The sequence below is a fragment of the Podarcis bocagei genome (assembly GCF_964188305.1).
Source record: "Podarcis bocagei genome assembly, chromosome: 3".
In the NCBI taxonomy this organism is placed as follows: domain Eukaryota; kingdom Metazoa; phylum Chordata; class Lepidosauria; order Squamata; family Lacertidae; genus Podarcis; species Podarcis bocagei.
The window spans coordinates 24635829-24661990 of record NC_138127.1 but is presented as its reverse complement, the minus strand read 5'-3'; the positions used below and the strand labels follow the sequence as shown (position 1 = coordinate 24661990).

General features: G+C 42.9%; 1 protein-coding gene across 4 annotated transcripts in view; it reads left to right on the top strand.

Annotated features, from left to right (window-relative positions):
* Positions 1-23506, top strand: part of FILIP1 (filamin A interacting protein 1) — an 80972-nt gene extending 57466 nt beyond the window's left edge. For 3 of the 4 annotated variants that reach the window (XM_081187331.1, XM_081187332.1, XM_081187333.1), the window contains 3 exons: positions 8869-11674; positions 13066-13289; positions 22208-23506. In XM_081187331.1, coding sequence (XP_081043457.1) covers positions 8869-11674; positions 13066-13272 — 3013 coding nt within the window. In that variant the 3' untranslated portion in view covers positions 13273-13289; positions 22208-23506. The remainder of the gene's footprint in view (positions 1-8868; positions 11675-13065; positions 13290-22207) is intronic. The other variant, XM_081187334.1, reaches the window with a different exon arrangement.
* The last annotated feature ends 2656 nt before the right edge of the window (positions 23507-26162 follow it).

The window sequence follows — 26162 nt, the reverse complement described above, 5'->3', positions numbered from 1 at the left end:
GATGAAAACTGTTAACTCACTCAGTAGACCACAGGACTCTTGATCTCGAGGTTGTGGGTTCGAGTCCCATGTTGGGCAAAAGATTCCTGCATTGCAGGGAGTTGGACTAGATGACCCTTGTGGTCCCTCCCTTCCAACTCTACGATTCTATGATTCTGTGAAGTTTTTGCTAGCAGGAAGATGCATTGATGGGGGGAAGCACTGACCTGATTCGTCTTCTAAACTGCAGCTGTTATAAATAAGGGTGTGTGGAAAAGTTTGATTTCAGATGATGCTACCAAACTTCCAGAAAGGTAGCACACCCACCTTCAGCCTAGCTTGGGGAAAATGCATATCAGCATGTCTTTCTTCACTGGTCATGTGAATGTACACCAAATGTCATTTAATTCAATGACAGTGTAACCCAGATTTAGCTGCCGTAGGATGACCCCCTGGAGACTCATAAAGTGGCTGATTCTATAGAAATCAGGACTTGTTTGTAGAGTGATGCTGTTAGTCCAACAGCAATCTCATACCCTCAAGCATTATGTCACAGCTGTCTCTTAAATACACAACAATTGCAGACTGGATTTTCAGTGTTGTTTTTTAAAATTGCAACCCAGTTTTTTTTCTGAGTTACAAGCAGACTTTGGGCATGTAAATTCCTAAGTTAACCTAGTGTCTATTTAGGAGATGTATAGCAACTATAATAAACAGTCTCTAGAAGAGAGCATACCCTTCCTGTAATTTTTAGGTGGAGGGGTCATTTCAGCTTCCATTGTCCTTTGTGCTGCATTTAGGATGGGAATCATAATGGATAAATAATGGTTTTACTTTACTTTCATGCTGTGTGATTTCAGCTCCTTAGGCTGATTCTGAAAGGATTGCAATTGCAGCTTGAACACATGTTTGAATGGAACTGGCTGGAGTTCAATTAGTTTGGAAGAGGGGGGGATTGGGGGGGAGGATGAGAATACACTTCTATTGTACCTACCTTCCCCCCTACTTCCCCCCAAGCCTTTCTCTAGCCACTGTTTTCCTTTGCTTTCTGAAGTAGTGAGGCTCCACCCCCCCTCACTGCCCAAAGTTAAATCTGCACAATAATGAACCATATAAGGGAGGGATGACATCATCAGTGAGTGGTCCCAAGCTGTTTTGCACAACATTCACCTTTCATTGTTCTGATGACATGGCTGGAATGTGATGGCTAATTCCCTGTAGAGCAGGGGCTAAGCAGGGCCTGCAGACTAGCAAACTCTTGCAAAGAGAGGCAGGGAGGGGGAATCGAAAGTGCTCCTCATTAGGAGAAGGTAAGAAAACCACACTCTGCTGTTTTGTTTGTTTCCAAAATGTTGCTTCTTGTGTATGCACATTTTTCAGTACTTGCGCTAATGGATTTGCTTGGCAAGAAGACTCTGCTAAGAGCCTGTTGCATGTAACAGGGAAGTACAGACATGTGCTTCGTTACAGCGGCAAATTAACTGCAGCTTTTAAAACTAGAATAGCTCGGATCTCCCTGTTGACTGACTTGGGGAGGAAAAACTCTACCCTTGCATCAAAACACAGCCTGACTTTCAAGGTATGGCATGTTCTGACCTTGTAAATAGAGAGATGCTATGAAACTGAATCTTTCCTTGGAGTTACTTTGTGGTTCGGTTTTCATTTCATTGTGCAGAAGACAATTCACAAGTTCTTAAGGGAAGGATAACCTAGACCAAATACAGCCTTGGCAGAGCTTTAAATCTTTTGCTTCACTTTGGCATAGATCTTTTTTTGTTGAACTCTGTACTGATAATTGCTTATTATGTAATCAAGACATTGAATTGTTTGGTCCTATAAGCATTCTGCGTTGTGAGTACTCTTTAGGTTGTAATCCTGTGTTTACTTACCTCGGATTAGGGCCCACTGAGCTCAGTGGGTCTTACTTCTGAGTAGGCTTGTGCTGTTAATGTGATTGCTACAAAACAGTGTGTTGGGAAAGCCATCAGGGCATTTGAAACAAGTGAGATATCCCACTGCTCTAAAACAGGGGGAATTTGTCTTGCACTGTATTCAACAAAAGCAGTTGGTGTTCATGCTGGATTAATCTTTAACTACTTTGTAAAATGATTTTCTAGTTCCAGTGAACTGGAATTGTTTATTTCTTTGGCATAATTTTTAATAGGGCAAATCCCAAGGCATGTTCTGAAAGCACGTGGTGGCAGCCACCTTAAAAAGGTCAATAGCCTGGATAAGAGTCCACCTTGGAACCTCATTATTGCATCTTGAGTTTATTAATGGAAGAAAGGTGACATATAAGTAAAGGTAAAGGGACCCCTGACCGTTAAGTCCAGTCGTGGCCGACTCTGGGGTTGCAGCGCTCATCTCGCTTTACTGGCTGAGGGAGCCGGTGTACAGCTTCCAGGTCATGTGGCCAGCATGACTAAGCCGCTTCTGGCGAATCAGAGCAGTGCACGGAAACGCTGTTCACCTTCCCGCCAGAGTGGTACCTATTTATCTACTTGCACTTTGACATGCTTTTGAACTCCTAGGTGGGCAGGAGCTGGGACCAAACAACAGCAGCTCATCCTGTCGCGGGGATTCAAAACGCCGACCTTCCAATCAGCAAGCCCTAGGCTCTGTGGTTTAGACTTTAACAAACAAGGTTATTTTCAATGCTACCTTCTTTATCTGACCAGTCAAAAAACCTGAGTGGTGAATTGGGCAGATCATGCTTGCTTACCTAGCGCGCGCGCGCGCATGTGTGTGTGTGTGTGTATAGACACACACGTATGCACACACACACGTGATAGAGGTAGCATGTCGTACGTCACAGGATGTCACATAAGCCATCTTAATCTTTACAGCAACTGCATAAGTTAGAGCAATACAATTATTTCCATGTTATAGATTACTGGGGGCTCAGGTTGAGGGCTAGCCTAAAACAGCATGCCTTGGCCTTGTTTTTGGGCTAATAATAATAATAATAATAATAATAATAATAATAATAATAATAAATTTTATTTATATCCCGCCCTCCCCAGCCGAAGCCGGGCTCAGGGCGGCTAACAACACTAAAATAGTGCAACATTATAAAAACATCAAAGAATTAATTAAAATCAAAATTGATGGCAACCATAAACTAAAGTATTGTAAAGATTGCCAAAGGATGGAGTCAGGCTGCGCCCTGACCAAAGGCCTGGTGGAACAGCTCTGTCTTGCAGGCCCTGCGGAAAGATGTCAAGTCCTGGAGGGCCCTTGTCTCTTGTGACAGAGCATTCCACCAGGTTGGAGCCACAGCCGAAAAAGCCCTGGCTCTAGTTGAGGCCAGCCTAACCTCTCTGAGGCCTGGGACCTTCAAGATGTTTTTATTTGAAGACCGTAAGTTCCTCTGTGGGGCATACCAGGAGAGGCGGTCCCGTAGATACGAGGGTCCTAGGCCGTATAGGGCTTTGAAGGTTAAAACCAGCACCTTAAACCTGATCCTGTACTCCACCGGGAGCCAGTGCAGCTGGTATAGCACCGGATGAATGTGATCCCGCAGCGAAGACCCCGTAAGGAGTCTCACTGCAGCATTCTGCACCCGCTGGAGTTTCTGGGTCAGTCTCAGGGGCAGCCCCACGTAGAGCGAGTTACAATAATCCAGTCTGGAGGTGACCGTCGCGTGGATCACAGTGGCTAGGTCAGGGCGAGAGAGGTAAGGGGCCAACTGCTTAGCTTGGCGGAGATGAAAAAATGCCGCCTTTGTTATAGCTGCAATCTGCGCCTTCATGGAGAGGGAGGTATCGAAGATTACACCCAAACTCTTAACGGACGGTGCTGGCACTAATTGCACCCCCTACAACTTCCATCAGCCCCAGCTAGAATAGCCAATGGCCAGAGAGGATGGCAGCTGAAGTTCATCATTATCTGGAGGGCCACAGGTTTCCCACCACTGCCATTTCTCATACTTATGTGCATTTCATTTACTTGCTGTGCAGTCTCAAACATGTCTCCTCAAAGGTCTCATGCATGTTAGAATGTGCATTTTTCTTTGTATGGCTGCAGTCTATCCACACCAGGCTGCTTTCAGCTGGATGCGCAGCTCTGTCCACATTATGGTACAGATAGTCATGCAAACATTATCTTATTTAAAGCGTGACACTGGCTGGATCGGAGCACCTGAGTTCCCCCCTACATATGGTGTCAGAAATAAACTTGTTCACATAGTCATGTGTGCAGATCATGCAAGCCCTTGTTTTCTTGTGGAGCCCTCATCCCAGATTGTGGTTTTTCAGGGAATCCACACTATCCTTGCGTGGGGAGAAGAAATGTACACCTTTGTAAAAACACAATGTGGGCCCGAACCTTTTCATAGATTATAAGCATATGAGCAAGGATTGTGAATTCCTATTTATGGTCGACTGCTTAAAAGCTCTTGAAGTAACAGATGATGTTGATGATGCACAGCTACTAAATATGATAGCTTTTGCACAGAAACAAGAGGCAACTAGGACACAACCAGGGTTTGTTGTGCATTTCACAATAAGCTGTTGAAATATATTTACATTCAGCAAGACAGCCCTTAAGAGCAAATGCTGGATAGCTCCCTGAGGAAGTTTACTAACTTTAAGGCTGGCTGAGTTGAGGGCCATCATGTTTTTCTTAAATGGAGAACTCTTCCATATGGGACAAGGTGAGGGCTGCATTATCACTCTGAAAGTTGTTGGAGGCTGTATTCCAGTAGTGAGCGGGCTAGATCCACCACAACCCCTCACAACAGATTCCCAAGAGGAAACTCTACTCAGTATTGTTTCATTTTCTCTATTGACTTTTTGGGAAAAGAAAAGAGAGAAAAGTTTTAAAATTAATTAATTGGTTGATTGATAAGACTGCTATTCAATAGAACTGCCTTGTCTGGGGGGGGGGGAGCCAAAAGGAACTCTGTAATCCCAACAGAAAAATGCAAATAATGCCAAACCACAGCTGTATTGCAAGCTATGCCACATTGCTATTCAGTGCCTCCATCTTCAAAATCCAACTGCAGCCCCCAAACTTGCAGGCATTCAGTTGCAAAAATGCATGGATGGCTTTTTGCATATCTGCAGGAAATCCAATCTCTCTTTGCACAGACACTTTCCCCTCTGCTTTCATCTCCTTGTAGCAAATAATTGCAGAGGAAAGAGCTGCAATTGTACACTTTTCACAACATCAGAGCCCTTTCTCCTCTCAGCTGTTCATTGGGGAGCAGCTGTTGCTGAGGAGGGGACCCAGAGGGTGGGTGCTTGTGCAGCTAGGAGTTCCTTACTTCATTGTAAGAAAATACATACAATCCAGAAGTAGATTATTTTGGGTTTTGCACGCTTAGCCTCCATGAAAGTGCTTTCCATGTCTGAAAATTCATAGTAACCTTTGTGTAATTCTTAACAAGGGGACCGGCTGAACAGTTTCCTCAGTGATTCTTTAGGCAATAGTTTTACACATGCTTTAGATATGTGTCAATTATTATTATTTTTAAATCCATGACTGCTTGGTTTGTAGGTTGTAAAAGCAGAGTTATAAAAACATCTTATTACTTTCTGGAAATTTCTTTAAATATTTCTGGTAAGAGGAAACATGAAAATATTATGTGAACTTGAACCTTAAATAGCTTTATAGAGAAGTATTTGCTTCTACTCTAAAGAGTAGTAAAGTTGGCTGTTTAAGGAGAAAACTTCATTGAATCTGGAATGTTCTAAAGCCTGCAGTGACGTACCCACTGATGGCAGTTAATACAAGCGGAACAGTAATAATAGCACTGATTCTGCTCTCTTCCTGCAATAATATAGGTTTATACTAGTGAAAATATTGCTCTACGTTTGGGTTCTCCTTTTCAGAACCCTTATTCTTGACCAACTCAAAGCATGGTAAAAGGAACTCAGATCTCTAGAGAAATATCGATCTATAGTTCATTTCAGAGAAGCGATAAACTCTGGGCTAATCTGGAAATTTCAGAATATTCCAAATTAAGTGTGATTCTTTTGGTTTTTTATATTCTTCTAATTAAATGACAAGGTCTGGCTAGTTGAGACTTTGAGCTTGAGATAACCTCTGAGTGTTAGAATTCCAGAAGCAAGGAACACTTTGATCAAGCCAGGCTTACAAATATTTTAGTCTGAACCAGTAGTTGCTAGTAGGGTGGTGTTTGTCACCGGCCTTCTGAACACTGAGCATCCCTGGTGGTTCTTGAGAAAGGTTGCGTTTAGCATGGGGCAGGTGTGATGGCAAGAGTGCCAGATTTTCTTCACCACTGAGTTGCACCGCACTCTCTCTGTCTCAGGAACTAGCAGTGATGCTCAGTGTTTAGAAGGCAAGTGAGCAACGCTACACTCCCTGCCCCACTCCACTAACTGGTGCTGATCTCAGCTTAATACCTTCAGTGAAGGAGAGCATTCTACCTCCCTAGACAGTCTTTGCCACTGTCACAAGGTCACAATATGACCAAGGCACAAATAACTGGCCTATGTGGATTTGATACACTGACTTCTACTTTAAGCTATGCTCTCAGCCATTGAACAGCATTAGCAAGCCAGTGCAACATTATCCTGGGCCAGAGATGCCTGATGTGCCAATGCTGCATGTGAAATTGAAGACATCCTCCATGAATTTGCCTAACCCTCTTAAAACCCCATTTAAGGTTGTTACTAATGGCACTTATTCTGCTTCTTCAAAATAATGATGTGCTTCCTGAACCTACTGCCAATCAACCCCATAGCATGTCTCTTGAGTCTCAGGTAGGAGAACAGATTGTGACAAACTACCTCAGGGAAGATGGGAGCAGGGCAAGGTGACAGAGTCTGTTTCTTAACCTCGGTCACTCCATGTCTATTAACAACTGAGAATTCAGAAATCCTCAAAATGTGGCAGCATATAATATAAATATGCAGCAAGAACTATCAATATTGGGGTTCCCGTGACAGTTTACTGCGCATAAATTAAAGCTGGGGCACAATGGAAACAAAAACTATATTTTTATGAACAAACACTCAATGGAAGATAAAGCTTGATAGTTTCACTATTAAACAAGATTTTTTAAAAATTCCCAGCAAGAGAGCTGCTTCTATGAAATCTTATTTCATCCCAGAATGGCTATCTGCTTTTACTCTGCCTGTAAAACACCCCAGCCCCTTTGTAAGCCCCCCCTTCCCCTGAGGAAATCAATCAGGTTTATCCTTCCTGATAAACCCCTTTGCACCACAAGCTGCTTCCGTTGCCATGCCCTTTTCTGCTGGTTAAACCGTCAAATTATCCCTTTCTCCTCCCTGCCATTTCTCCTCCCTGCCATGATTGGCTAAGGGTCGCCAGGAGGGATAACCCAATGGTTTGTCAGCTGCACAAGCATCTCTAAATGTGTTCAAGGATGGGGAACATCCATGAGATGGCCCTTCAGATGATGTTGGACTCAGGCTCCCATCAGCCCCAGCCTACATGACCAGTAGTAGTGACAGATAATGGGAGTTGTAGTCCAGTAACCCCTGGGAGCCACAGGTTCCCATTCCTGTTCTAATCATGCATACTTTTATAAATCTCTGTGATGTTCCCTCTTAGCACACACTCTCTGAAGCTCCATGTTCTTGAGCCTTTCCAGGGAAACTGTTCCAAGCTTTTGACCATTGTAGTTTCTTCTCTGTGCCTTTTCCAGCTCTACAGCATTCTGTTTGGGTAATCAGAATTGCACACAGTATTCTAAATCTGGGCACAGATTTGTATAATGGGATTATACTTTCTCTGTTTCTTACAGCTGGGGGGGCAGGGGGCAGGATGAGCTAAGCCTCTGTCCACTGTTCCTGCTATGCTCATCAATGTGGAAAGAACATTTGGGGACTGAAATTCATTCTGTTGTAGTGAGCAAATATGACTTATAGTTATAGATGAAGTTTGGGCAACTGGCATATTAGAATTTTTTTATTTTAAAAAATTATTTAGTAAAGTATATTTGAATTGATACACTGCAATAGTAAGAGTGAGATAATAATTTGTATTCTTTGGGTTTGAAGTTACTGATCCACATTAGTGTCTGAACTGGAACTAAGCCAGAGTTTTCACTTATATATACACACAACTGCCTGCTAATGAACATGAACTCTAACCAAACCCAGTTTTTTTGTAGTTTAAGCCTTGACTTTCAATACATAGAAGACGAGGCATCAGATGTGTAGTCATGTAATCATTGGTACAAGATGTCTCTAAAGAGGCAGAGAGGCATAGAAAATGTTTCAACTTTACAGTGATGGAAAAGGGTAAATGTAAACCTTTGGTCTGATCCATAAGAGATTTTATGTTCTAATGTTACCCAAGCTTTGGATAACATTAGAACAGAATAGGATCCTGGTTGGACTAGACCAATGACTTACATATAGTACAGATAGATGCCATCTATAGGGAAGGTAGTACATGTTTCAATGACAGTATGTACATTAGTTGAGAGATTTTCTGGTGAAAAAAATCTGGTGGCTGGGGAAAGAGAGGATCAAAAGGAGAATTTCTTTCCTGCCCTTTCTTGTTAAAAGTTGTGCAACATTATGCACAACAGCTCCCAAGGAATGTACTTTTAAAAGAACCCTTAATGTACTCACCCCTTAAAGGAATAGCATGCTGCACATTTTGGTAATTTTGGGTGTACTCATATGTACAAGCACCTAGAGAAGGGATGGGGAACTTGTAGGGATGGGGAACCTATAGCTATCCAATTGTTGCTTGACTCCAACTCCCATCATCCCTGACCATTGGCCATGCTGCCTGGTGCTGATGGGAGTTGGAATCCAGCAACATCTGAAGCCCTACATGTACCCCCCCCCTTGCTTAGAGATATGCATAGTTTAGGTAGTAGGAATTATTATTGTGTTCTTTTTAAAAGAAGCTTATAACACTGTGTGTTTTCCCCTTCCTCAGACTAAAGAAGCTTCTTGAACAGGAAAAGATCTACCAAGCCCGAAAGGAAAAAGAGCATGCAAAAAGGCTCAACAAGCTAAGAGAAGAATTGGTCAAACTCAAGTCATTTGCACTCATGCTTGTAGATGAAAGACAGATGCACATTGAACAACTGGATCAGCAAACCCAGAAAATACAAGATCTAACTCAAAAACTAAGGGAAGAAGAAGAGAAACTTAAGATTCTGGGTACCAAAGGAAAAGAGGATGGGCAGAAGCTAATGAAGCTAGAGGCAGAACTTGAACACAAGACATCCTCCTTTTCCCAAGAGCATGAGGAGATGACTGCCAAACTGGCTAGCCAAGAGTCGCACAATAAACAGCTCAGGCTGAAACTGGCTGGTTTAACCCGGAGAATTGAGGAGCTGGAAGAAACCAACAAAAACCTTCAGAAGACTGAAGAAGAGCTTCGGGAACTGAGAGACAAAATAGCCAAAGGGGAATGCGGGAACTCCAGCTTGATGGCTGAGGTGGAAAACCTCCGCAAGCGGGTGCTTGAGATGGAAGGCAAAGACGAGGAGATCACAAAGACTGAATCTCAGTGTAAGGAGCTTAAAAAGAAACTACAAGAAGAGGAGCATCACAGCAAAGAACTGAGGCTTGAGGTGGAGAAACTGCAGAAGAGAATGTCTGAACTGGAAAGGTTGGAGGAGGCTTTCAACAAAAGCAAATCCGAATGCACTCACCTGCGTTTGAACCTGGAGAAAGAAAAGAACTTAACCAAAGACTTGATCAATGAGTTGGAAGTGGTGAAGACGCGAGTGAAGGATCTTGAGTCTTCAGAGAGTAAGTTGGAGAAAGCTGAATTAAACTTGAAAGATGACCTGACAAAGCTGAAGTCTTTTACTGTCATGCTGGTTGATGAGAGAAAGAACATGGTGGATAAGATAAAGCAGGAAGAGAGAAAAGTTGAAAGCTTGAATAAGAACTTCAAGGTGGAGCAAGGCAAAGTTATGGAAGTGACTGAGAAACTAATAGATGAGAGCAAAAAACTGTTGAAGTTGAAATCTGAAATGGAGGAGAAAGTATCCAGCTTGACAAAGGAAAGGGATGAGTTAATTGGCAAGCTGAAGAGCGAGGAAGAAAAGTCCGCTGAGCTGAACTGCAAAGTGGATCTGCTGAAGAAAAGGATTGATGGCATAGAGGAGGTAGAAAGGGAAATAGCCAGAGGCCGCGTTAAAAAAGGGACTGGGCTTTCTGGACAAGAGGACAACAAAATTAAAGAGCTAACAGTTGAAATTGAAAGACTGAAGAAGCGTCTCAAGCAATTGGAAGTTGTTGAAGGAGACTTGATGAAGACGGAGGATGAATATGATCAGCTGGAGCAAAAATTTAGGACTGAGCAGGATAAAGCTAACTGTCTTTCTCAGCAGCTGGAAGAAATGAAGCTCCAGATTGCAAAAAACAAAGCAATAGAGAAGGGAGAGGCAGTGACTCAGGAGGCAGAGCTGAGGCAAAGGTTTCGACTGGAAGAGGCGAAAAGCAGAGACTTAAAAGCAGAAGTGCAGGCTCTCAAAGAGAAAATTCATGAGCTGATGAACAAAGAAGACCAGCTTTCTCAGCTCCAAGTGGATTACTCAGTCCTTCAGCAAAGGTTTCTGGAAGAAGAAAATAAAAACAAAGCCATGGGCCAGGAGGTGCTGAATCTGACGAAAGAGCTTGAGCTGTCTAAACGCTACAGCCGTGCCCTGAGACCCAGTATGAATGGGAGAAGGATGGTAGATGTGCCTGTTACATCCACCGGAGTACAAACTGATGCAGTAAACAGCGAAACAGCAGAAGAGGAGACACCCGCTGTGTTCATAAGGAAATCCTTCCAGGAGGAGAACCACATTATGAGCAATCTTCGACAGGTTGGGCTCAAAAAGCCCAGCGAGAGGTCATCTGTGCTTGACAGATATCCTCCCGCGGCAAATGACCTTACCATGAGAAAATCCTGGATCCCGTGGATGAAAAAAAGAGAAAATGGCTCTCAGGTGACTCCAGAAAAAGGAGCCAGAATACAAACCAGTCCAGAGCGTCCTGGGGAGGTTGTCCTTTCTCCAAAGCAAGGTCAGCCTCTCCACATTCGGGTAACTCCAGATCACGAGAACAGCACAGCTACTCTGGAGATTACTAGTCCAACAGCTGAAGATTTCTTCTCCAGCACCACCGTTATCCCAACCTTGGGGAATCAGAAACCACGGATTACCATCATTCCCTCTCCTAACGTCATGTCCCAAAAAGGAAAAGGGGGTGAGAGCCCAGCGGGCCCAGAGCGAGCCATGTCTCCAGTAACTATAACTACTTTCTCCAGAGAGAAATCTTCCGAGAGCCCAAAGTCTCCATTCATGGAAAGACCCGTATCACCAATTCAGATAATGACAGTGTCTACCTCGGCAGCACCTGCAGACATTACCATGTCTCCAGAATCACAGGACATGACCATGGGGAGGGCTGTGTTTAGAGTGACGCCGGAAAAACAAACTGTCCCAACTCCCGTCCGAAAGTACAATGCCAACACAAACATTATAACGACCGAGGACAACAAAATTCACATCCACTTAGGGTCTCAGTTTAAACGCTCACCTGGCACTTCTCAAGAAGGAGCAAGCCCTGTGATAACGGTCAGGCCTATGAATGTAGCAGCAGAGAAGGAGGTGATGACTGGGACTGTCCTCCGTTCCCCCAGGAATAACATATCCTCAAGGCCTGGAGCAAGCAAAGTGACAAGTACCATCACTATAACTCCAGTTACTACGTCATCCACACGAGGAACACAATCCATGGTAAGCAATAGGGAATCTTGTGGAATATGTTTGCATGCAATATGGTAGGGGGAAATATGATTTTTGATAGTTGGGCTTGGATCTGAGAGATCTGGGCTCATCCTCAACTTGGCTTAGGAATTTGGTGGCCTGACTCAAGATGACATGGAAAACCGCTGTTGCTTTTTTTAATGAATGGCTGCAGCAAATCTTGACGTCACTCTCCTCCTTCACCTCCTCTTTCTCATGCCAGAGGGAGAGATTAGAAGTACCTTTGTTGAGTGTTTTGGGCAGGGTTGGAGAATCTTTCTCCTCCCTAAGGGCCAAATTCCCTTTGGGAAAAGTCATGGGGGCACAAGCTCCCAAAGAATGGGGTGGGGAAAGGGATGTCTTAGGGCAGGCATCCCCAAACTCAGCCCTCCGGCTGTTTTGGGACTACAATTCTCATCATCCCTGATCACTGGTCCTGTTAGCTAGGGATGATGGGAGTTGTAGTCCCAAAACAGCTGGAGGGCTGAATTTGGGGATACCTGCCTTAGGGGAAGCACTGTGGGGCTATATAAAAAGAACTGATGGGCCAGAGATTTCCTATGCTTGCTTTTTAGGGCATAGCACTTAGCATATATCCCTTTAAAACTCTAATCTTCACACACACACACACACACACACACACACACACACACACTGTTGCCTATTCTGAGACTCCTTAGGAAACATCTGGGAGAGGAGGAGCCATAGAAAGGGTGGATGGCAGGGACCTTCAGTCCTGGCAACTGCTCTGTAGGGGCAAGGGTTGCTGAGTTGTATGCCATTTCCTTGAATGAAGAGTTAATACTCTGGCAACTTACTCTGCTTCTTCATGCTGATGTGCATCTGACTCCAGCCCTGACAGTGGGTGGTGAGTCCACATGTTTCTTCCTGTCCTTCGAGCACTGAGATACTAGGAGGATTATAAAAAGACTGGGGCAAATTTTTACTTTATATGAAAGAAAACTGTAAACAGTTGAAAACACTTGTAGGTTTGAGTTGAAATGTTTGGCAATGGGAAATTAAGGAGCTGATTTACATATAAGAAGGTGATTGCTAAAAGAATGATATAGGGTAAAAAAGTGGATATAGGTATGCAAAGAAATTGGTAATGGTGTGTGGAAGTCTGTCAGGGAGGGAAGGAAGTTGATGCTTTATTTAAGTAATGCTTTAAGTTATGGATTTTAATTTTTTTTATATGTAATGAAATATAGAAAACTTAATAAAAATTATATTTATTTTTTTAAAAAGAGATACTAGGAGGATTACTGTTCTCTCCTTTTCCTCACAGAAGGCATCTCAGATGACACCGGGGGCACAAACAGGAAACTTGACCAAAATCTGTCTTTATTCCACTGCTATGTTTTTTCTTCCTTGTCTTGCAGACGGGACAGGATGGGTTATCCCAGAGACCTACACCCACCCGAATCCCTGTATCTAAAGGTATGAAAGCCGGGAAGCCAGTAGTGACAGCCCCAGGATCAGGAAATCAGACCAAATTCGAGCCTCGAGCCGAGACTCAGTCTATGAAAATAGAACTGAAGAAGTCTTCAGCCAGTAGCTCTGCCTCCCTTGGTGGGGGGAAGGGCTGAGGGCAGTGGCTAAGGGGGTATGTTCTGCAGGTTTTACTGCTACCATGGAAATAAGCCCCCTGTCCTGTTTAGTTGTTAGTGTTTGCACATACTAATTAAGTCTGCTGAAGCTGTCACTTATACTAATGCATGCATGTCTTACCTATTGACTGTAATAATCCCTTCTTCCTTTCCTCTCTGCTGAGTAAAAAAAGAAAACCCCCTTTCTTTTTAAAAAATGGTCTAGTTCAGCAAGTTCTAAAATGGGGCTGCTGTTTAGATTTACCTCTTTCAAGTAGCTGACCTTGTCCCCCTTATTTTGCTGCACATGATCATTTTAGTCAGTAGTTTGCCAGTAAAGTTGAGCACTTTACTGCTGCTCCTTTTCAAAGCCACATCTATCTAGTTCGAACTGTTCTGAGATAGCAACAGGCAACATACACGTTCCTCATTTAAATACAACAGGTATCATTCCTGCACTGCAGGAAGGGTTAGGAGTGTATTCTAGGTGTAGATCATTAGGCTTTTTGATCTTGCAGATCTTTTTATTCCCAAACTCAGGTTGGACCTAACTGAAGGCTCAACAAACTCAACTAAATCATTCTTGTTCATGCCAATGGTTAAAATCTGCAGCAAGTGAACAACCTTATATTTATGCCATCTACCTTTTGATCTGGGATGGTCCTAATGAAAGCATGTTGGCAGGAGCGAGAGAGAGGTCCTGCTGGCAGACTTTAGTTAGAAAGAGAGATGATATCTAAAACAGTGAATATGTTGGTGCCTCAAGATCACACCTGTATTTATCTTGTCAACACCTGGACTTAGGAACATCTGGCCAAACTGTGTGTCTTCTGCCTGCATTGGAGTGCTTTGCTTTTATTTCTGAAAGCATGCTTTGAGAGTGGAATTTCGTGTGAATATGACTGGCTGCCATTATAACTGTGTTTGTCTATTAGAATCCCAACTGTTTATGAGCATTTCTGTTGAAGGAAGTAAACAGCTACAACCAAAACTTTTAACCTCTGGCAGAGGTGACTTGACATGCAAAATCTTCTGCCAAGCTGCACTTTTCCCTTTCTTTTCTTCCTTTTTGTTTTGTAACGATCTAGTTGAATGACCTGCGGAAATTCAGCAACAAATTCCTCAATGGCTCCATTCTGGGGGAAAGGGGGAAAGTATGTGCAGTACCAAAAAGGACCTCTGTGCAACCAGTGACAATAAAAAGGGTGAAGTGCTTAAAGCAGAGTGAATGGATTTGTCCATTAGGAGACGAAACTGAACTGCAGAGAGATTGTGTAGTTTAAAAGTAGTCTGAGGTAGAAGTCTATAAAAGGAAGACTGCCATCAATGGCTGTAAGTAAAATATGAATGCCTGAGTTTGGGAATTAACTATACCTTGGTCTGCTAAGAGCCACAAGTATTTATTTTTTTAAACAACAACAACAACTCTAGTGCAAGGACAGTGCAAGGCTCTCCTCTCCAGATGCTGGTGAACTCCCCACTCCCCAACCAGCATGGGAGAATAGGCCAAGGTTATGGCAGTTGTAGTCTGACAACATCTGGAAGGCTGCAGGTCCCTCATCCCTATCTAGTGGAACAGAATTTTCTTCTTCTTCACTAGTGTGTTTATGGGCTGCAGTGTTTTGCTGGCATTTCAGATTCCAGGTGGGCAGCTGGATTAGTTTGTTGCAGCCCCGAGGCACCTTTATCTATGGCGGACGCTTTCATGGGGCCAGGCAGACACTACTTCATCAAATTGTGCTCTGACCTACAAAAAGCGTATGCCACAATAAATGTTTGGGTGGTTTTTTTTTTTTGTCTTTGAGGTGCCACAGATCTTCACTGACATTTTGGTTTACTCGTCTAGCCTTTACCTACATCAATAGCAAATGCCCGTTATGAGAAGGAGTGAGGGATGTGAGGCTTGTATATTACAATGACACAACTTGTCCTAGCCAGCACCAGCCAAGTGCCAAGCTTGGAGGGGGTTTTCTCTCTATTTTCTCTGCCTTCCCTCCTCACGGGTGCACACAATAACTGACTTAACAATGCTTTCCACTTTTCCCTTCTGTGGTAAGGCTGTGGCAGAGCCAGCTGCTTTTCTGTCTCTCCAGCCAGGAGCAGAGAGAATGCTGCTTTATGCCAGAATTTTCTTAATGCAATGAATGGAAGGAATGACAAAGTGTGTACAAATGATTAATGCAATTCTTCTTCCTCCTCCTCCTCCTCAAAAAAAAAAAGGGGGGGGGGAATAACTCACTTCTACCTCCATCTTCCCCTCTCCTCCCACCTTCATGTTTGTTTCTGGGTCAGAAAAAAGTGTGACAGAGTGAAAAAATCCAGGAACGGGCTTTTACCTACATCAGCAGCAAAATGCCCCTTATTAGAACGAGTCAGGTATATGTGGCTTGTACATTACAGTGACACATCCGGTCCCAGGCAGTGTCAAGCTCAAGCAAAGCTTTTCTTTATCCATAGGAGTGAATGGCAGCCATTCACTTGCATGGGAAATAGGAAGGAAGTGCATTCAGGTGGTGACTAAACCCTGCTTCGCACACCCACATAGGCACCGACTCCATGGGGCCTGAGGGGGCTCGAGCCCCCTCAAAAAAATTTTTTGGGGGGCTCAGCCCCCCCAATAATCTCGGGCGCCCTTCCAGCAGAGCGCCGCCGCCGTCCCCCGCCTCCTCCCCACCTGCTCCCTCGCCAGCCAGCCAGCCAGCCGCGCGCCCTAATCGGAGAGCCCCGGCCGTCCCCCGCGAGATTAGGGAATCCCCGGGGGCGGGGGCTCCTGCCTCGCTGCTTCGCAGCACCACCGCCACTGCCAAGGCACTGCCGGGGGGAATTTCCTTCCTCCTGGCGGTTTCAGCCCCCGCGAGAACAGGGGAATCCCGACTGGCCACACCTCCCAGCCAGCCAATCGGCTGGCTGGGGGGCGTGGCTTGCCCTATTTAGGGCCGGAGCCACTTTATTTGCATATTCATGAGCTTATTTATTATTCATGAGCTTTCCCGGCCCCCCCCCCCAATATTTTTTAGAAGTCCGCGTCCCTGCACACCCAGTCATTTGAAAAGTTTCTATCTGTGTCGCCGCTCCTAGGATCTGTTTCTGGCTTGCACGTTGACACAATGTGGGAGCTGACTTTTCATGAAGCAAGAGCAGGGAGTTTGTGGCCCACCAGATGTTGTTGGTCTCCCCATCAGCCCCAACTAGCCTGGCCAGCGGTCGAGGTGATGGGAGTTGTAGTCCAATAATATCTGGCAGTTTGCAGGTTCCCCATCCCAGTTAGAGAAAGGGTGGTGCTGATGATAAAGGACCAGATCGTGCCAGGCTGAGAAGCCTGAACACTATTCTCCCATGACTTTGCTTCTTAACCACCTATATTCACTGCTCCTGCACAGCCTATGGTGGTGCTGTGCAAATAGGAGAAAGCTATTCTCCTGCTTTGAGGAGGGAAGATTGCATGATTTCATGTAGAGAAAAGCCTGCCCACATAAGGAGGAGGAAACTGAGCATGCAGCCACTAAATATTTCACTGGGTGCCAAAACAATGCATATTATTTCTGCTTTCAGGATTACATAAACTGGTACGTGTGTGCAAGAGCCATCTGAGCAAAATCAGACTGCTTTAAATGGAAATTTGGTCACCGGACACTGTCCATTGATGCAATTAAACTTCTTGCTGCTGCTGCAGTAGCCTAGATCATTTTTGTAGCTATTGCTGTTACTTCAGTACTCTTAGTGCCTTATATTAACTTGAGGCTTGATGGACTAAATACATTGCTCATCCGCTGAGGTACTCTTTTGAGATTATCAGAGTTTGGGGTCATTTTGATTACAATGTAAGGACATCACACTTTCATTGTAAACTAACACGCTCCTGTGTTTTAACTGGCTTGTAGCACAGGCTACTACAGTAAGGGTTATTTTAAAAAGACCTCTTACATGCTTTTTATTGCTTATCTGCTGCTGATGTTCCTGGGTTTGATTGGAGCTGTCATTTGCTGGCAGCTGGATCATCTTTTGGGGCTTATTTTCATTGGGAATAATGTTCTTTCTTTCCCAGATCAGTGTGAGTCCCTTAATCTTGACTGATCTTTAAGAGGAGCTTGAGCGAATAGTTTGCACTTGTAAAAGTTGACTTCATTTTAAAATCATCTTATTATTTTATCTATGTTCAGTTTTGGGGATACATAAAATTTCCAAATGAGTAGTAGTCAACAATTTACAAAGCCAAACAGCAGTTCATTTGGATTTAATTTCGCCTGTTTACAGGAAGGGTGGAGGGAGATATGCTCTACAAAGGTTCTAGTCAGATAAGAATTTTAGTTAAACAAACTGAGTGGTAGCCAAAATATTATGCATTTTGTCACAGGGCCCTACAAAGATATCGCCTTTTGCACGCAGTAATCTCAGTTGTAAAGAGAACTAATTTAAAATTATAATTTAATCACTAGGATTTAATGATACTTAAGCCTTATGCAAACTGTTCAGTATGAGCCTTATTGTGTGTGATCTCAAGGCTATTACTTATTATAATTGGATACTGAACGATTGTGTGCTATTGTATCTGTTATAAAAGAGCAAATACGGGTGTAAATTGTAGGTTCCTTTTTTCAAAACACTCAGTAATGGCAACCTGGTAAATAACCTTCATGATTTTTGATGGCTATTTCCAAACATGCTAGGAACCAATTGCTGTTTAAGTTAAATTAGAGTAGTGCCATCTAGTGATAGTATTCTAGAATAGCTCACTCCTTTAAAGACCATGATTGGTTTGTTTGTTTATTTATTTCTGTTGTTGCTGTGATTTAAGTTTTGGCTTGTGCACATAGGTAGCTTATTTTTTAAAAAATAAGTAAATAAGAAGAAGTATAGCCAGGGTAGGATTGGGGATTATATGCAAGCCAAAAATGGCTGCAAATTTAGACATTTGCAAATTAGTTTAATAAGTTCTCAAAATTAAACTAGGAGAAACAATGAACAGAATGGGGACTATCAATGCATCCCTGTAATTTGATTCCTTGAGTATTTCAGGTTATAGAGCCTTTGTTCAGTGGAATATTTAGCATCAAATGTAGCTACCTGAAAAGGAGAAATATTCAGATACATGTGTCTGGTTTTATGAAGCTTCTTGATTTTGATCTAAAGAACCAAAACTCTGCATGTTTATTCGGAAGTCTCCTCTGTTTAACGGGGCTTACTTTCCTAGTACTTAAGGATCAGAATCTGTCGTGCCTGTTCAAATATCCGTACCCTGTGGCTATATTTGGTACTAAATAGTTTTTTCTGTAGAAGGCTCGTAGAACTTGAAATTAGTTTTTGGCTTATTCACTGTTTTGAAGCAGTCAATTTCTATCATCCCTTTTATAGTCATCTTTGCATCCAACAAAATATCTCCCTTCTTATGGAGAGAGACCTACACTAGAATGCACAGATGACTTAATATATTCGAATTAGCTTTTTAAAAAAGTTATATAGAAGAAAATTTGTCATATAGAGAACTAACCCCCCCCCCAATTGAAACTGTATATAGCATCATGATAAAGCTAATTATCTTGTAGAAAGACACAAGTTGGAAAACCCTAAATTTGCTATTACCAACTGCAGTTTGGAACTGCAGAAAGGACCAAACTCTCAGTCCCTGCTCAGTTTTTTAAAAGAAAACTATATGGGTTGGAACCAGATGGACAATGCAGTTTTCATTACTCAGAAATAAGTACCACTGAATTTAAGGGAGCTTATGACCAGGTAAGTGGATACAAGATTGCACCCAATATTACCGTATTTTTCGCCCCATAGGACGCACCGGCCCATAGGACGCACCTAGTTTTTTTTTGGGGGGGGGGAATAAAGGGGAAAAAATTATTTTCCCACCAGGTGCGCTGTGCTAAGCCCAAAGCTTGGGGCGTGCGGAGCTCAGTGCGCCCCAAGCTTCTGGGTGCCGGCAAGGTCTCCGCTAGCTGTGGGAGAGCCCCGCGGCTCTCCCAGGGCTAGCGGAGCGCTGCGCTAATCCCAAAGCTTGGGGCATGCAGAGCTCAGTGCGCCCCAAGCTTCTGGGTGCTGGCAAGGTCTCCGCTAGCCGTGGGAGAGCCGCACGACTCTCCCACGGCTAGCGGACCACTGCGCTAATCCCAAAGCTTGGGGCGTGTGGAGCTCAGCGCGCCCCAAGCTTCTGGGTGCCGGCAAGCTCTCCGCTAGCCGTGGGAGAGCCTCGTGGCTCTCCCAGGGCTAGTGGAGCGCTGCGCTAATCCCGAAGCTTGGGGCATGCGGAGCTCAGCACGCCCCAAGCTTCTGGGTGCAGGCAAGCTCTCCGCTAGCCCTGGGAGAGCTGGGTCTCCCACGGCTAGCGGATAGCTTCCTGAAGCCTGGAGAGCGAGAGGGGTCGGTGCGCACCGACCCCCCTCGCTCTCCAGGCTTCAGCGAAAGCCTGCATTCACCCCATAGGACGCACACACATTTCCCCTTCATTTTTGGAGGGGAAAAAGTGTGTCTTATAGGGCGAAAAATACGGTAGTTCTCATTTATTTCAATGGGACTTCATGTTGGTCACAGCTAATCTTTCATGTTAAATATCAGTAGGACCTAAGTGTAATTAAAAGAAATGTTATGATATAGGGATAGTACACTTCCAACTAAAGATATGTAAATAAGTGCTGGAAATATTTGAAGCAGAGGTTTGTTTGCTTTTTAATAATAATAATAATAATAATAATAATAATAATAATAATAAAAAATTTGATTTATATCCCGCCCTCCCCAGGGCGGCTAACAACCAATAATAAAAATGAGTTGAATGAATACAACTTAAAAACAAGGTTAAAATACAGCATTAAAACATTATCTTTTAAAAAGATAAGTGAGGAGGTCTCGAAGTGGAAGCATACTGGGAAAAGAGAATGCATAAGATAATTTTTTTAAAATAAACACTTTTAGATACAGGACTGTTTCTTTTCCTAAGGAAAAGGAAGTGTTTCCTTTTTATGCAACTCCCACTACAAGTAATATTAGCCTGCTGGTGGCAAAAGATGATTTCTGAAGCTCAAGAGTGGATGGCAGTTATTGGCATTTTTGAGCATCACAATAAATAATTTCGAAGAAAATCGATGTGTTAATGGATTGGACTCTGCTTTCAAGATGTCCACAACAGAAAGTGTTTTCACTTTAATGTGAGAAAGGGGGCTTTATATCTGTGATGTAAATAAGATCTGAAATTGTATGAATTTCTGAATTAAAAATTATTTTAAAAGCTAAAGATATGATCCCATCCTCTCTAGGTGTGGTGCCTAAATATGGAGGATCCCAGTTAAGTCTCAGTAGAGATGTTTCCTACTCCCATTTCCTATGTGGTAAAACTGGTACAAGGGACCATTGGAAGGATGGGAGGTTTGTCCTTTGCCCAATACAATTTACATGTGACCATGAGGAAGTTATGCTGAGTAAAGGGAACAGATGGCTGGGGATATGGGAACCTTCAGTTCATATTAATTGGCTCCCTCACTGGTTGAGTGCACAGATGGTGGAGAGAGGAGGGAGAGCTGTACAGTGCTCTGCAGAGATACTCTTGAGAATGAGTGGGCTGGATTATGCTCCTTCCATTTACATATGACAAGCAGCCTTGTTGTAAATAAAAATACCGTATTTTTTGCACCATAACACTCACTTTTTTCCTCCTAGAAAGTAAGGGGAAATGTCTGTGCGTGTTATGGAGGAAATGCCTACGGGTGGCATGCCTACGGATTTTCCTCCTCTAAAAACTACGTGTGTGTTATGGTCGGGTGCGTGTTATAGAGCGAAAAATACGGTATGCCCTTTTCCCTTATGGGGTATCCAAGAGCCCATATAGAGTCCTTACATAGGTTCCCTATTGGTAGGAGAGAATAACAGAGGCCAACCAGAGAATATTGAGAAGCAAAGCAGCTAGTAAGCCTGATCTTTATTGATCTGTTGCAACAGGGTACTCCCCTCACACACAGGAGAGGAAGAGGACCCAGAACAATGGCCTGCAAGGCCTTATAAAGACTTTTGAAATTCCCATTCTCTAGATCAAGACCACCCCCAGAAACATTATGCATACATCACAGAAGGGGTGTAACCTAAGACCACCCCTCAGATACATCCCAGAAAAGGCGGTCTGAAACAGAACATTTGCATGTTGTTTTTCTCCTGTCCCAGTTTATCTCCTGTCTGGCAAGTTACTTGATTGGATTGCCTGGGGAGCCTGGCCATTCTTTTGTAGTGGTAAAATACTTATTTCCTGGGCCAGGTCACAGGCTCACACCTTATTCGTATCTTAAATGTGTCCTTAAGACAGGATTTGTGAGGAAAGAGACAATGGGGAGACTTTTCCAGTTTGACATTGCAGAGAAACATTTGCTCAGTTTAGGAATCAAAATGGTTCCAGGTTGGCTTTCCTGTACGTGTGGTTATGAACATTGCCATATATCTAAGACCATAAAATTCCTATTACAGCCTCATACCCAGCAGTGCGCAGGAATTCTAAGAAACCAATGAAATCAGTGTGGCTTTGAAATTAGTGGTTGAAAGCCATGCAGTTTTGAAAGGTTCAGTCCCGTCATCTTGATTCAAAATGGCGTCCAGTTGAATCCAAACGTAGGCGAAAACCTGTTCCTTGATCTCAAGGAGCATCGTGCAAAATTTGTTTGCGATATTTTAAGAGGCATCCGACAGCATGGCAAGCAAACAGCTTTCCAAAATGTATTGTAGATGGGGATAGAGTGCCCTCAGTTATACTGCTAATTCTAATCTCTTCTTTGGCCATCTTGATATGAGTAGTTCTGTTCTGTCTTTCTTGTTTGAAGTGGCACTTTGAAGTTTCTGTAATGTAGCTAAGCTGTTGATGGGATTAAAGATTTAACAGTGTGGGTCCTCATAGACCTTTCATGTATTCTCATGGTAACAGCCTATGCTTTGCTATGTTTCTTTTCCCCTTTAGAGAGCATCATCATCCATCAGTTACGCATGAACTCAAGATGAGATGCCATGCAAGCTCCATCCTATATACTTGCACTTCTCCTCCACATCACTTGGTTGGATCACTGCTGAAGCGCCACCTCATTCAATCTTCCCTGCTACTGATTGCTTGTGGAAGTATTTTATTCCTTCCATCAGAATCTGGCTTTTTGTGTGTGCAGATCCATTAAAAAATGTTTGACCTTTGGAAATTAGGTGGAAAGAGAACGTCTTCTGTGCCAATTTTACTCTTTAATTTTGCAAAGCCTTTGAATCATGTGTGCTTTTTGTTTGGTGTTTCCTACGTAATTTATTTTTATAATACAATTTGTAATGAAAGACATTTTGTGGTTGTTTTTTGTTTTTTTGCCAAATCTGACTTTGGTGGTCTGCGGCACATTTGGTAGTAGAATACACTGTCAAAGATTTCAGAGTGCCGGTTTGTATATTTTTTATTGGAGTTTATAAAGATGTTGACTTGACCTCAATAATGGCACCTTTTAGAAAACTTTGCCATGTTTCCTAGCCATAATGTGACTGTGAGATTAAGTGCCCTAAAGACTGCTCTGTGGGATAGTATTATAGTAATTTTTTGTTTTTGCACTGTGCTGTGGTTTTAATACAAAACTGAACACGAACAAACCAAAGCCTTGAAACAGTATTAGACTGAAGAATTGTTTTAAAATGTTGTACGCTGATTTCTATTATGCCATGCTCATATACTGTGTGTTTTTACATATGTCTGTACCAAAAAGGTTCGTTTTTAATTACACTGTAACAAATAAATTTTCACAAGTGTGCAACAGTAATATGGTCTTCCAATTCTAACCCTAGTGTTAGAAAAGGGTGCTAATGCTGAAACTTACTGATCATTCACATTGGTTTTTATGCTTGTTTCCTTGTGAACCAAACACTGATCCGGTTAATCCTGTGCACCCAAAGCCTTTTAATTTCACTGCGCTCAAGCACACCTAACTCTGCATTGTATCAGGCTGCAGATCATTTACCAACTGCTTCACCAGTTGAATCACAAGTTTGCAGCACACAATTTGGGAGCATAAAACCTAGCCTTGTTTGACTGTGCTCCTCTATACCTCAATACTATATTCCAGATGGAAAACAAAATTAGTACAGTTTTTCTGAGTCAACAACACTGGTGAAACATTGTGGGAATTGCATGGAGATCCTGTGATATCTGCATATATATTTTTAATGATCCATTTTTAAACATGCCTTTCCACCGAGATATAAACCCTACATTATTAAACTACTACTAAAAATAGTTCTGGTTTCAAATTGTTCCCATATTTGCAGACTTTCTATGATGCTGTATAATGAATGTGAAATTGTATATAGCTGCAATAAGGAGTGTGTTGATAGAAATAATATTTGAACAGATGGGTATCAATACTAATTTGCACCTGTACTGTTCAGAACACCGAAGACGTGTGATTTAGGGGCTTCTAGACAGAACAGCTTGGGTAGTGTAAGGCACATTGAATTGGTGCATGTGGTACTCACAAACAGCTAGGGGGGTATTCCTCCATTGTGTGCTAATCAATGCTACTCCAGGTGCACTAGCAAGGTGAGGGCAGTTGGTATAATTCATATTTAGCAACCATTACCCCTCTCATGCTTTTGGTACCAGCCAGCATGGAGAGCTAGACACTGTGTTAACAAGGGAGAGAGGGTGTAAGCAAAAGGGGAGGGAAAGATTTTGATAAAAGCAGTAGCGAATGAGGGTAAAGAAAGATTACCTGTTGACATCAAGGGATAGAAGCTGTGACGACATGAGGGGGAAAGGAAGTAGGAGGAAGTTTGGGAAAAGGAAGTAGGAGGAAGTTTGTGGCGAAGAAGGACTTTTGTTCATTTATAAAATGCAGGGAAAGGGAAAGGAGCTCACCACGATGAACAAAAAGTTCCAGACATGGAGAAATGGTATGAGGGCAGACACTGAGGTGTACTGTACGTTAGATCATACAAAGAGATGGAATTGAATTGCGGTACAAGTACGTTGCCAGGATATTTCTGCAAAGTACCCAACAGGTAATATTTAAGCAGCAGGAAACCCAGGTTTGCCAGCAAGTGTACATTTGAAAAGGAGCTGCAGCCAATCATGATTGGCTGCTTGAGTGTAGCTGTGTGACAATATGATTCACACTTCACATTCTTAGGTGTACACCTAAAATGTTTTTAGATATATAATATGTGAAGTCAGTGGCCCTGTAGTTAACGTCTGTGAAAGTAAATGCCAATGAAACGAGGAAGACTTAGTTCCCCCTAAAGAAAAAGGACAAGCTAGGAGGAGGACAACAGGCAAGTTTGTTGTAGAATTCAACTTTCTAGTGAGATAAATAATCCAACCTGCCTGCCTTGAAATTCCTACTTCAGGTTCCAGGTAGACTTCAGAAGTGTTTGGATTTGTATATAACGAGTTGTTTGTAATTTTCTGATCCTTTGAAAATCATAAACATTAAAAACAATCTCTTTGCGTGTACACTTTGTTTTCCAGTAATCTTTTGATGCTGAGGCAATAACTGCTATTCTTGTCCACACATTCAGTTGCTTTGGATTTTTATTAATGATTTCTTCTTCTTGTCCCACAATATTTTCCTGAAAAGATAACAAAGCACGAATATTCTAACAGCAGTGTGTTTACACCTGGAGCCAATGAGCTAGTGCCATTCCCTGAACTATAATGCTGAGGGAGGATGTGGACTGAGCTGTATATCCCAACTTAGCTCATGGACAGCGGCTATACTGTGCTGGTCTTTCTCCCCATAGTGTGCCTTAAGGCACCTGTGCCCTAAGATGCTGATAAGGGTCACTTTAACAAGGACACGTGCATGCCTATTTCATCACCAAGATGAGCGTTTTTTCTTCAGGCTGTACGAGTTGTTAGTGAAACAGATTCCTATCTGGTTATTATTTGGTGACGTCGACCAGCATCTTACAGCGAGCGAGGCTTGGAGTTATCTATCACGTCTCGGGTTGGAAACAGCCCTAATTTTATACGGTATGATGCAAGATAGTTGAAGACTCTAATCAGATGTAGAAGGCCAGTGTAACTTTCCATCCTTTCAAAAAAGCTGGTGTTATGGCTTTACTGATTTCCAATAAAGTGCCTCTGAATCCACTTTAGAAATAAGATACAAAGGAAATTGAGGAGGAATGCTTTCCTTGCCTGCATCAGTTAAACTGCATGTGCTTCACCTGTAGTGGGGGAGATGAAGATAGACAAAGCAGACTTGGGGTGGGGAGCACCTTTGTTCTTTCTCTCTGCAAAATTCAGCATGATAGAAAAGCAAACTCACTGTAACACAGTAAATTAAGAGAAGAGGACAGAAATTAGAATGAGAGTGGGGTTGGGGTTGGGGTGGCCTATGGGACTCTAGCTCCCCTCAGCCTCAGCCAGGAAGGCCAATGGTCAGGAGTAATGGAAGTTGTAGTCCAACAATATCTGAATGCCATAGGTTTCCCACCCCTGAATTAGAGAGAGGAGTTGAGAGGAGTTAGAGGGAATGGACACGGTTGAAAAAGAAAGACTGGTGGTCAAGACAGAGGAAGTGGATAGGTCTGTTGAGTCACTAGTTCGAGTAGAAACATTTCCTGTTCTTTATTGAATGGCTGCATGTTAACAAATTGATTCATTTGGAGTTGTGTCTAAATGGTTGTTTTATGTATTCTGGTGTGAGATAATCCTAGAGTAATATATTTCAATCTACAAACACAGTCAGGCATAAAGGGAGGTTTCTCAAATGTTGAGTGGTTTGCTGGGAAAGGCTGCTCTTCATCACATTATTTTATCTGCCATTAAGATGTATCGGGAGCATTGATTAAAAAAGAACTGTATTACAGTATGTTCTGCACCAATTCATGCTTCATAACCAAGACTAATCCAGCCTTCCATAGGAGCCATAAATCTGTCCTGACAAATT